General features: G+C 47.6%; 1 protein-coding gene across 1 annotated transcript in view; it reads left to right on the top strand.

Annotated features, from left to right (window-relative positions):
• fbxo28 (F-box protein 28) overlaps positions 1-12,894 on the top strand; it is a 63,193-nt gene that overhangs the window by 30,993 nt on the left and 19,306 nt on the right. The window contains exon 2 of the mRNA XM_041187693.1: positions 7,667-7,776. Coding sequence (XP_041043627.1) covers positions 7,667-7,776 — 110 coding nt within the window. The remainder of the gene's footprint in view (positions 1-7,666; positions 7,777-12,894) is intronic.

The raw sequence follows: 12,894 nt of genomic DNA, 5'->3' as shown, positions 1-12,894 counted from the left end.
GGAATAAATAACATCCCTGGGCAGCTGAGAGTGAGAGTGGAATAAATAATACCCCGGGGAGCAGGGAGAGAGAGAGAGAGAGAGAGAGAGAGAGAGAGACTGGAATGAATAACACCCCGGGCAGCAGGGAGGGAGAGAGAGAGACTGGAATAAATAACACCCCAGGCAGCCGAGAGAGAGAGAGACTGGAATGAATAACACCCCGGGGGGCAGAGAGAGAGAGAGAGAGACTGCAATAAATAACATCCTGGGGAGCCGAGAGAGAGAGATTGGAATAAACAACACCCCGGGGAGTGGAAAGAGAGAGACAGTAATAAATAACACCCCGGAGAGCAGAGAGAGAGGAATAAATAACACCCTGGGGAGCAGAGAGCGAGAGAGAAACTGGAATAAATAGCACACTGGGGAGCAGAGAGAGAGACTGGAATAAACAACACCCTGGGTGCAGAGAGAGAGACTGGAATAAATAACACCCTGGGCAGCAGAGAGAGAGTGATTGGAATAAACAACACCCCGGGCAGCAGAGAGAGAGAGAGAGAGAGCCTGGAATAAAGAGCACCCCGGGTAGCAGAGAGAGAGAGACTGGAATAAATAACACCCCGAGGAGCAGGGAGAGAAAGAGAAAGACTGGAATAAATAAGAACCCGGGGAGCAGGGAGAGAGAGAGACTGGAATAAATAACACCCCGGGGACCAGGGAGAGAGAGATGGAAATAATTAACACTCCGGGCAACAGAGAGGGAGAGACTGGAATAAATAACACCCCGGGGACCAGGGAGAGAGAGATGGAAATAATTAACACCCTGGGCCGCAGAGAGAGATAGACTGGAATAAATAACACCCCGAGCAGCAGAGAGAGAGAGGCCGGAATGAATAACACCCTGGGGGGCAGAGAGAGAGACTGGAATAAATAACATCCTGGGGAGCCGAGAGAGAGAGACTGGAATAAATAACACCCCAGAGACCATGAGAGAGAGAGACCTGAATAAACAACACCCCGGGGAGCAGAGAGACAGAGAATGAGACTGGAATAAACAACACCCCGGGGAGCAGAGAGAGAGAGAGACTGGAATAAATAACACCCAGGGGAGCAGAGAGAGAGACTGGAATAAGTAACACCCTGGGGAGCAGAGAGCGAGAGATTGGACTAAATAATGCCCCGGGGAGGAGAGATAGAGATTGGAATAAATAACACCCCGGGGAGCAGAGAGAGAGACTGGAATAAATAACACCCCGGGCAGCAGAGAGAGAGAATGGAATAAATAACACCCTGGGGAGCCAAGAGAGAGACTGGAATAAACAACACCCTGGGGAGCAGGGAGAGAGAGACGAGAATAAATAACACCCCGGGGCGCAGAGAGAGAGAGACTGGAATAAATAACACCCTGTGGAGCAGAGAGAGATTGGAATAAATAACACCCTGGGGAGCAGAGAGAGAGATTGGAATAAATAACATCCCATGGAGCAGAGAGCGAGAATGGAATGAACAACACCCCGGGCAGCAGAGAGTGAGAGACTGGAATAAACAACACCCTGTGGAGCAAAGAGAGAGAGAGACTGGGATAAATAACACCCCAGGGAGCAGAGAGAGAGAGACTGGAATAAACAACACCTTGTGGAGCAAAGAGAGAGAGAGACTGGGATAAATAACACCCTGGGGAGCAGAGAGTGAGAGACTGGAATAAACAACACCTTGTGGAGCAAAGAGAGAGAGAGACTGGGATAAATAACACCCCGGGGAGCAGAGAGAGAGAGACTGGAATAAATAACACCCTGGGCAGCAGAGAGTGAGAGACTGGAATAAACAACACCCTGTGGAGCAGAGAGAGAGAGAGACTGGGATAAATAACATCCTGGGGAGCAGAGAGAGAGAGAGACCTGAATAAATAACACCCCGGGGAGCAGAGAGACAGTGAATGAGACTGGAATAAACAACACCCCGGGGAGCAGAGAGAGAGACTGGAATTAATAACACCCTGGGGAGCAGAAAGAGAGACTGGAATAAATAACACCCTGGGGAGCAGAGAGAGAGAGAGAGATTGGAATAAATAATGCCCCGGGGTGCAGAGAGAGAGAGAGAGACTGGAATAAATAACACCCCGGTCAGCAGAGAGAGAGAATGGAATAAATAACACCCTGGGGAGCCAAGAGAGAGACTGGAATAAACAACACCCTGGGGAGCAGGGAGAGAGAGACGAGAATAAAAAACACCCCGGGGTGCAGAGAGAGAGAGACTGGAATAAACAACACCCTGGGGAGCAGAGAGAGAGACAGGAATAAACAACACCCTGGGGAGCAGAGAGAGAGACAGGAATAAATAACACCCCGGGGAGCAGAGAGAGAGACTGGAATAAATAGCATTCCGGGGAGCAGAGAGAGAGAGGAATAAATAACACCCTGGGGAGCAGAGAGAGAGAGAGAAACTGGAATAAATAGCACCCTGGGGAGCAGAGAGAGAGACTGGAATAAACAACACCCTGGGTGCAGAGAGAGAGAGACTGGAATAAACAACGCCCTGTGGAGCAAAGAGAGAGAGAGAGACTGGGATAAATAACACCCCAGGCAGCAGAGAGAGAGAGAGAGAGAGTGGAATGAATAACACCCCGGGGGGGCAGAGAGAGGGATTGGAATAAATAACATCCTGGGGAGCTGAGAGAGAGAGAGACTGGAATAAATAACACCCTGGGGAGCAGAGAGAGACAGACTGGAATAAACAACACCCTGGGGAGCAGAGAGAGAGACTGGAATAAATAGCATTCCGGGGAGCAGAGAGAGAGAGGAATAAATAACACCCTGGGGAGCAGAGAGAGAGAGAGAAACTGGAATAAATAGCACCCTGGGGAGCAGAGAGAGAGACTGGAATAAACAACACCCTGGGTGCAGAGAGAGAGAGTCTGGAATAAACAACGCCCTGTGGAGCAAAGAGAGAGAGAGACTGGGATAAATAACACCCCGGGCAGCAGAGAGAGAGAGAGACTGGAATAAATAACACCCCGGGCAGCAGAGAGAGAGAGAGAGAGAGTGGAATGAATAACACCCCGGGGGGGCAGAGAGAGAGATTGGAATAAATAACATCCTGGGGAGCTGAGAGAGAGAGACTGGAATAAATAACACCCTGGGGAGCAGAGAGAGACAGACTGGAATAAACAACACCCTGGGGAGCAGAGAGAGAGAGACTGGAATAAATAACACCCCAGAGACCATGAGAGAGAGACTGGAATAAACAACACCCTGGGGAGCAGAGAGAGAGACAGGAATAAACAACACCCTGGGGAGCAGAGAGAGAGACAGGAATAAATAACACCCCGGGGAGCAGAGAGAGAGACTGGAATAAATAACATCCCGGGGAGCAGAGAGAGAGAGAGAAACTGGAATAAATAACACCCCGGGCAGCAGGGAGTGAGAGAGAGACTGGAATAAATAACGCCCCGGGGAGCAGAGAGAGAGAGAGACTGGAATAGGTAACATCCCGGGGAGCAGAGAGAGAGACTGGAATAAATAACAGAGATAAAAACAAAAAAACTGCGGATGCTGGAAATCCAAAACAAAAACAGAATTACCTGGAAAAACTCAGCAGGTCTGGCAGCATCGGCGGAGAAGAAAAGAGTTGACGTTTCGAGTTCATGAGGACTCGAAACGTCAACTCTTTTCTTCTCCGCCGATGCTGCCAGACCTGCTGAGTTTTTCCAGGTAATTCTGTTTTTGTTTTGGAATAAATAACACACCGGTGAGCAGAGAGAGAGAGACTGGAATAAATAACACCCCGGGGAGCCAAGAGAGAGAGTGAGTGGAATAAATAACACCCCGAGCAGCAGCGAGAGAGAGACTGGCATAAATAACACCCCGGGGAGCAGAGAGAGAGAGAGTGGAATAAATAACACCCCAGAGAGCAGGGAGAGAGAGAGAGAGTGGGATAAATAACACCCTGGGGAGCATAGAGAGGGAGACTGGAATAAATAACACCCCGGGGAGCAGAGAGAGAGACTGGAATAAATAACACCCCGGGGAGCAGAGAGAGAGACTGGAATAAATAACACCCGGGGAAGCAGGAAGAGAGCGAGAGAGAGTGGAATAAATAACACCCGGGGAAGCAGGAAGAGAGCGAGAGAGAGTGGAATAAATAACACCCCGGAGAGCAGAGAGATATCGAGACTGGAACAAATAACACCCTGGGCAGCAGAGAGAGAGAGACTGGAATAAATAACAACCCAGAGAGCAGGGAGATAGAGAGAGAGACTGGAATAAATAACACCCCGTGGAGCAGAGAGAGCGACTGGAATAGGTAACACCCCAGGTAGCATAGAGAGAGACTGGAATAAATAACGCCCCTGGGAGCAGAGAGATTGACTGGAATAAATAACACCCCAGTGAGCAGAGAGAGACTGGAATAAATAACATCCCTGGGCAGCTGAGAGAGAGAGTGGAATAAATAACACCCCGAGCAGCAGCGAGAGAGAGACTGGCATAAATAACACCCCAGGGAGCAGAGAGAGAGAGAGAGAGGAATAAATAACACCCCAGAGAGCAGGGAGAGAGAGATAGACTGGAATAAATAACACCCCAGGGAGCAGAGAGAGGGAGACTGGAATAAATAACACCCCATGGAGCAGAGTAGGAGAGAGAGAGCCTGGAATAAATAACACCCTGGGCAGCAGAGAGAGAGAGAGAGTGGGATAAATAACACCCTGGGGAGCATAGAGAGAGACTGGAATAAATAACACCCCGGGGAGCAGAGAGAGAGACTGGAATAAATAACACCCCGGGGAGCAGAGAGAGAGACTGGAATAAATAACACCCGGGGAAGCAGGAAGAGAGCGAGAGAGAGTGGAATAAATAACACCCCGGAGAGCAGAGAGATATCGAGACTGGAACAAATAACACCCTGGGCAGCAGAGAGAGAGAGACTGGAATAAATAACAACCCAGAGAGCAGGGAGATAGAGAGAGAGACTGGAATAAATAACACCCCGTGGAGCAGAGAGAGCGACTGGAATAGGTAACACCCCAGGTAGCATAGAGAGAGACTGGAATAAATAACGCCCCAGTGAGCAGAGAGAGACTGGAATAAATAACATCCCTGGGCAGCTGAGAGAGAGAGTGGAATAAATAATACCCCGGGGAGCAGGGAGAGAGAGAGAGAGGGAGAGACTGGAATAAATAACACCCCAGGCAGCCGAGAGAGAGAGAGACTGGAATGAATAACACCCCGGGGGGCAGAGAGAGAGAGAGAGAGAGACTGCAATAAATAACATCCTGGGGAGCTGAGAGAGAGCGATTGGAATAAACAACACCCCGGGGAGTGGAGAGAGAGAGACAGGAATAAATAACACCCCGGAGAGCAGAGAGAGAGGAATAAATAACACCCTGGGGAGCAGAGAGCGAGAGAGAAACTGGAATAAATAGTACACTGGGGAGCAGAGAGAGAGACTGGAATAAACAACACCCTGGGTGCAGAGAGAGAGTGATTGGAATAAACAACACCCCGGGCAGCAGAGAGAGAGAGAGAGAGCCTGGAATAAAGAGCACCCCGGGTAGCAGAGAGAGAGAGAGACTGGAATAAATAACACCCCGAGGAGCAGGAAGAGAAAGAGAAAGACTGGAATAAATAACACCCCGGGGACCAGGGAGAGAGAGATGGAAATAATTAACACTCCGGGCAACAGAGAGGGAGAGACTGGAATAAATAACACCCCGGGGACCAGGGAGAGAGAGATGGAAATAATTAACACCCCGGGCCGCAGAGAGAGATAGACTGGAATAAATAACACCCCGAGCAGCAGAGAGAGAGAGGCCGGAATGAATAACACCCTGGGGGGCAGAGAGAGAGACTGGAATAAATAACATCCTGGGGAGCCGAGAGAGAGAGACTGGAATAAATAACACCCCAGAGACCATGAGAGAGAGAGACCTGAATAAACAACACCCCGGGGAGCAGAGAGACAGAGAATGAGACTGGAATAAACAACACCCCGGGGAGCAGAGAGAGAGAGAGAGACTGGAATAAATAATACCCAGGGGAGCAGAGAGAGAGACTGGAATAAATAACACCCTGGGGAGCAGAGAGAGAGAGATTGGACTAAATAATGCCCCGGGGAGGAGAGATAGAGATTGGAATAAATAACACCCCGGGGAGCAGAGAGAGAGAGAGAGACTGGAATAAATAACACCCCGGGCAGCAGAGAGAGAGAATGGAATAAATAACACCCTGGGGAGCCAAGAGAGAGACTGGAATAAACAACACCCTGGGGAGCAGGGAGAGAGAGACGAGAATAAATAACACCCCGGGGCGCAGAGAGAGAGAGACTGGAATAAATAACACCCTGTGGAGCAGAGAGAGATTGGAATAAATAACACCCTGGGGAGCAGAGAGAGAGATTGGAATAAATAACATCCCATGGAGCAGAGAGCGAGAATGGAATGAACAACACCCCGGGCAGCAGAGAGTGAGAGACTGGAATAAACAACACCTTGTGGAGCAAAGAGAGAGAGAGACTGGGATAAATAACACCCCAGGGAGCAGAGAGAGAGAGACTGGAATAAATAACACCCTGGGCAGCAGAGAGTGAGAGACTGGAATAAACAACACCCTGTGGAGCAGAGAGAGAGAGAGACTGGGATAAATAACATTCTGGGGAGCAGAGAGAGAGAGAGACTGGAATAAATAACACCCCGGGGAGCAGAGAGACAGAGAATGAGACTGGAATAAACAACACCCCGGGGAGCAGAGTGAGAGACTGGAATTAATAACACCCTGGGGAGCAGAAAGAGAGACTGGAATAAATAACACCCTGGGGAGCAGAGAGAGAGAGAGAGATTGGAATAAATAATGCCCCGGGGTGCAGAGAGAGAGAGAGAGACTGGAATAAATAACACCCCGGTCAGCAGAGAGAGAGAATGGAATAAATAACACCCTGGGGAGCCAAGAGAGAGACTGCAATAAACAACACCCTGGGGAGCAGGGAGAGAGAGACAAGAATAAATAACACCCCGGGGTGCAGAGAGAGAGAGATTGGAATAAACAACACCCTGGGGAGCAGGGAGAGAGAGACGAGAATAAATAACACCCTGTGGAGCAGAGAGAGATTGGAATAAATAACACCCTGGGGAGCAGAGAGAGAGAGACTGGAATAAACAACACCCCGGGGCGCAGGGAGATAGACTGGAATAAATAACACCCTGTGGAGCAGAGAGAGAGATTGGAATAAATAACATGCCAGGGAGCAGAGAGCGAGAATGGAACAAATAACACCCTGGCTAGCAGAGGGAGAGATTGGAATAAATAACACCTTGGGGAGCTGAGAGAGAGAATGGAATAAATAACACCCCGGGCAGCAGAGAGAGAGAATGGAATAAATAACACCCCGGGCAGCAGAGAGAGACTGGAATAAATAACACCCTGGGGAGCAGGGAGAGAGAGACTGGAATAAATATCACCTTGGCGAGCAGAGAGAGAGACTGGAATAAAAAACGCCCCAGGCAGCAGAGAGAGAGAGAGACTGGAATAAATAACACCCCAGGGAGCAAAGGCAGATAAAGACTGGAACAAGTCACATCCTGGGGATCCAACATTGACTCGAATAAATAACACCCGGCAAGTGGATTAACACTATCTGTGTTTCAATTTTACGTACCGAGTGGTGTATTATGTTACCTGTGTCTTTTTCACAGGTCTGTAAGCGAATGGATGCAGTTTGTCAGCGGATGTTGAACCAGGGCTTTCTGAAAGTTGAGCGGTACCATAATTTGTGTCAGAAACAAGTCAAAGCACAGCTTCCACGGTGAGTAACTGGGGTCACTGGTGGCGCGGCTGTACCATAATCTCTTCACAGCATCTAACTGCATTTAACTTGAAGTTGTCGTCTGGTGTTAAGCATGAAATGATAATGACCCTCCACAGATCCTTCCTCTCAAACATAAGGAAGTGTATAGTTACCTTGAACGTGCGGCATCAACTATTGACGAAGTTGTTTCCTGGGCTGACTGGGTTGCCAGGATAGGCAAGTAAATTGGGCCTCCACTGACAGGATACAGACTGGTTTGGGAATCGAGAACAAGGAGGCACAGTCTCAGGGTAAAGCATGAAACCTTTAGGACTGAGATGAGGTGAAACTTGTTCACTCAGCAGGTTGCGAATCTTTGCAATTGTCTACTCCAGAATGTTGTGCTGATACTTGTTGAATATATATAAGGCTGAGATAGAGATTTTGGGTGTTTTTTATTCTTTCACGGGATGTCGGCATCAATGGCTTGGCCAGCATTTGCTGGCCATCCCTAATGGCGCTTGAGAAGGTGGTGGTGAGCCATCTTCTTGAACTGCTGCAGTCCATGTTGTGTTAGTGCACCCACCATGCTGTTCGGAAAGGGTGTCTCAGGGAATCAAGGGCTCTGGAGAGCAGGTGTGAAAGTGGATGGGGTCATGTTGAATGGTAGAGCAAGGATCCATCTGATCTACTCATTTTATTTCTTATTTTCTTAATCCAGTTGTGACTAATTGGGGATCCAGCTGTGAAGGAATCCAGAATTTAGATGTGGGCTTTTGGAAATTGCAATTTGTAATATTTAGATTTGCATTGGTGGCATTCTAGATATTTTTGTCACTGTTGGTTTAATGGCCGGATAGAAAGCAGAGTATAGGAAAGCTCTTTCATGTTTGAGTGATTTGGTTCCTTGGTTGCTAAATAATACATTACCAGAAGGATATGGAGGCGTTGGAGAGGGTGCAGAGGATGCTGCCTGGTCTGGAGGTTATTAGCTATGAGGAGAGGTTGGAGAAACTTGGATTGTTCTCACTAGAGCGATGGACATTGAGGGGCGACTTGATAGAAGTTTACAAAATTATGAGTGGCATGAACAGAGTAGATAGTCAGAAGCTTTTTCCCAGGGTGGAAGAGTCAATTACTAGGAGACATGGATTTAAGGTGAGAGGAGAAAACTATAAAGGAGATGTGTGGGGCAAGTTTTTTACACAAAGGGTAGTGAGTGTCTGGAATTCGCTGCCAGAGAAGGTGGTGGAAGCAGGTACGAAAGTGGTGTTTTAGAGGCAGCTTGACAAATACGTGAATAGGATGGGAGTAGAGGGATACGGACCCCGGAAGTGCAAAATGTTTTAGTTTGACAGGCAATATGATCGTCACAGGCTTGGAGGGTGGAAGGGCCTGTTCCTGTGCTATACTTGTCTATGTTCTTTGTTCTTTAAATACACATGTGAAATTAGCTGAGCCCGATAGCTCTCAGGATGGTAAAGGCACTGATTGCACTTTGCTAAGATGCCATAGCAGGTACTTGCATTCATTGCAGAGACTGAGGGTTGGCTCTTGGTGCCAGTGGGATGTTACAATGAGCATCTGTGACCTCGTACTGCCAGTAGGAAGCCCCCTAATCCTAAGCTGAGTGTCCAGGAATCCGACCCACTGGGCGGCGGGAGCGCGGGGGAGCCCGGCTCGGTGAGGCGCATGCAGTGAACCTGTCCTGAACGAGCACCTGGAATAGATGTTTCCATCTCGAGTCATTGAGGTCAAGTGGGAGTTAGAGACACTCCAACACAAGGGAGATGGTGAAGTATCTGGATGTTTCATTCCAGAACTTGGTCACACCTCATCGAAAGATGCAGGATCAAACAGGAGCGGTGTGGCAGTTAAGTTTCAGGTGAGATAACAAATAAAGATACACAGAAACTGATCCTATCTGACAGGTACAATTTAATTGTCAAAAGGACAGCCAGAATGCAGGCCATGGGTACCTTGGAGCTGGAGACTGTAGTGTGGGAAGAGGAGGAGAAGAGAAGGGTAACGTCATTACAGAGGATTCAACAATTAGTGTGAAGGACAGATAACATCCTTTGTAAGCAGGATTGTGAATCCCCTGTAGTTGTTGGAAAAAGAGAGGTCACGGAAAACACCATTTTATACTGTATGTGAAGAGAGTGCTGATTGGTGGGCAAGTGGCGTTGCCATGGAGAATGCAGCACTGATGGTGACTGACATTTAACTACCAAGCATTGTTTGAAATTTAAACCAGGTAGCTTGACCTTGATTGGCAAGGCATTTCCTTGAGGAATGAGTCAGAGATGGCTGTCACTTATTTTGTTGAGCTGAAACAGGCACAACGTATGTACATGTTCTTTCTGTCTGCAAAGAACGGGGCCCTGTGTATTAATGTATGTAGCTTCCAGTACATGCAAATGAGCCACACTGCGAGCCCAACTGGCAATCCTAAATTGATTGTTAGCGTAATTCTTAGCGCACTGAGGATTATTTAACAAATGTCCATCACAGAATCACATCTAATGTTGGACACTTTTGAGATTTGCAAGTTGGATATTGTCTGTACCTTGTCCGTTGTGAACAACAGCTGGAACATGTTGTTTGACACAATCTGCCAGCCTTTGGGACGTACGACATACATACTTAGCATCATACTGACACTGTATATACTACATTATTCATTTGTGTGATAGACAGGATGTATTTTTGGCTCGAGGGCAGCACCCTATTAGTGGTGATTACCGCTTGTGTTGCTACTGCATAGTAGCAGCGTGAAACAGCTAGCTTTACCTGTTGCTCAAACTTTTGAGATACTTTACTCTTCCAGGGTAATCTGAGGCAGACTGGGCACTTTTCAGAGCTGAAAGTGACAGCCTTAGGGCTGATCACGAGCTTGCATGAACTCAATCATCAGTGCGAGGCATTCAAAGGCGAGATTCTACGGGCACAGACATGTCCCCACAAAAAAAGTGGTACTGCCAAATCTAGAGCCCTCTGGCTATCCAGAAGCATACAGGCCATGATAAAGCAGAAAAAGAAAACTTATGACAGTCACAAAAGACTTAAAACTGTAGAAAGCCTAGAAGAGTATAGAAAGTGCATGGGTGAAGTAAAAATGGAAAGTAGGAAAGCAAGGAGAGGATACGAGAAAATATCGGCAAGTTAAATCAAAGAAAATCCTCAGATGTTTTACCAGCACATTAAGAGCAAGAAAATAATTAAGGAAAATGTCGATCCTATCAGAGATGTACATAGTAACTTGTGGATTAGAAACATAGAAAATAGGAGCAGGAGCAGGTCATTCAGCCCTTCGAGCCTGCTCAGCAGTTCAGTATGATCATGGCTGATCCTCTATCTCATGCTGTATTCCTGTGCTGTCCCCATACCCCTTGATGCCTTTAGAGTCCAGGAATCTCTTTCCTCCTTAAACTTATTCAGTGACTTAGCATCCACAGCCTTCTGTGGTAGAGAATTCCATAGGTTCACTAGCCCCTGAGTGAAGAAGTTTTTCCTCATCTCAACCCTAAATGGCCTATCCTGTATTCTGAGTATGTGACCCCTTGTTCCAGACCCCAGAGGAAATATTATCCTTCCATCCAGTAATATCATCCCTGCAACTAGATGCAGGGATGCTATTACTTGATGCAGATAATGTGGTCAGTGTTCTCAATGGGTACTTTGTCTCTGTCTTCACTAAAGAGAGGGGTGATGCAGGCATTCTAGTTAAAGAGGAGCAGTGCCTAACAAATTTGATGGCGTTTTTTGAGGAGGTGACCAGATAGGGTAGTGCAGTTGATGTAGTTAAAATGGATTTCAGCAAAGCCTTTGACAAGGTCCCACATGGGAGACTTATGAAGAAAGCAAAGGCACAGGGGATACAGGGTAATTTGATAAGGTTGATCAAAATTGGCTTAGTTGTAGGAGACAGAGGGTGATGACAGGAGGATGCTTTAGTTACTGGAAGCCAGTGTCCAGTGGCATACCACAGGGATCCTTTGCTGGGTTCCTTATTATTCGTCATTTATATAAACGACATAGATGACTATGTGAGGGGTAGGAGTAGTAAGTTTGCAGATGACACAAAGATTGGCTGGGTTGTTAACAGTGAGGTTGAGTGCCTTGGGCTACAGGAAGATATAGACGAAATGGTCAAATGGACAGATAAGTGGCAGATGGAATTTTACCCTGATAAGTGTGAAGTGATGCACTTTGGAAGGAGAAATTTGACAAGGAAGTATTCAATGACCTGCATGACACTAGGAAGTTCTGAGGAACAAAGAAACCTTGGCGTGTGTGTCCATAGATCTCTGAAGGCAGAGGGGCATGTTAGTGGGGTGATGAAAAAGGCATACGGGACACTTGCCTTTATCAGTCAAGGCATAGATTACAAAAGTAGGGAGGTCATGTTGGAGTTGTATAGAACCTTGGTGAGACCACAGCTGGAGTACTGTGTGCAGTTCTGGTCGCCACATTATAGGAAGGATGTGATTGCACTGGAGGGGGTGCAGAGGAGGTTCACCAGGATGTTGCCTGGGATGAAACATTTAAGTTATGAAGAGAGGTTGGATAGACTTGTGTTGTTTTCGTTGGAGCAGACAAGACTGAGGGGCGACCTGATCGAGGTGTACAAGACTATGAGGGGCATGGACAGGGTGGATAGGGAGCAGCTATTCCCCTTAGTTGAAGGGTCAGTCATGAGGGGACACTAGTTCAAGGTGAGGGGCAGGAGGTTTGGGGGGATGTGAGGAATAGCTTTTTTACCCAGAAGGTGGTGACAGTCTGGAATGTGCTGCCTGGGAGGGTAGTGGATGCGGGTTGTCTCACATCCTTTAAAAAGTACCTGGATGAGCACTTGGCACGTCATAACATTCAAGGCTATGGGCCAAGTGCTGGTAAATGGAATTAGGTAGGTAGGTCAGGTGTTTCTCACATGTCGGTGCAGACTCGATGGGCCGAAGGGCCTCTGCTGCACAGAGGTTCTGTGAAATTTAGATATAGTGAGGGAGGAAGTAGTGGAGGGACTGGCATCCTTGAAGGTGGATAAGTCACCAGGGCCAGTTGGATTGTATCCCAGCTGTTGAATGAAGCCAGGGAGGAAATAATGATGCTCTAAGGATCATTTTCCAATCCTCT

This window comes from Carcharodon carcharias, chromosome 5 (assembly GCF_017639515.1).
Source record: "Carcharodon carcharias isolate sCarCar2 chromosome 5, sCarCar2.pri, whole genome shotgun sequence".
Lineage (NCBI taxonomy): Eukaryota > Metazoa > Chordata > Chondrichthyes > Lamniformes > Lamnidae > Carcharodon > Carcharodon carcharias.
The sequence above is the reverse complement of the archived record's forward strand: the minus strand, read 5'-3'. Positions and strand labels throughout refer to the sequence as shown.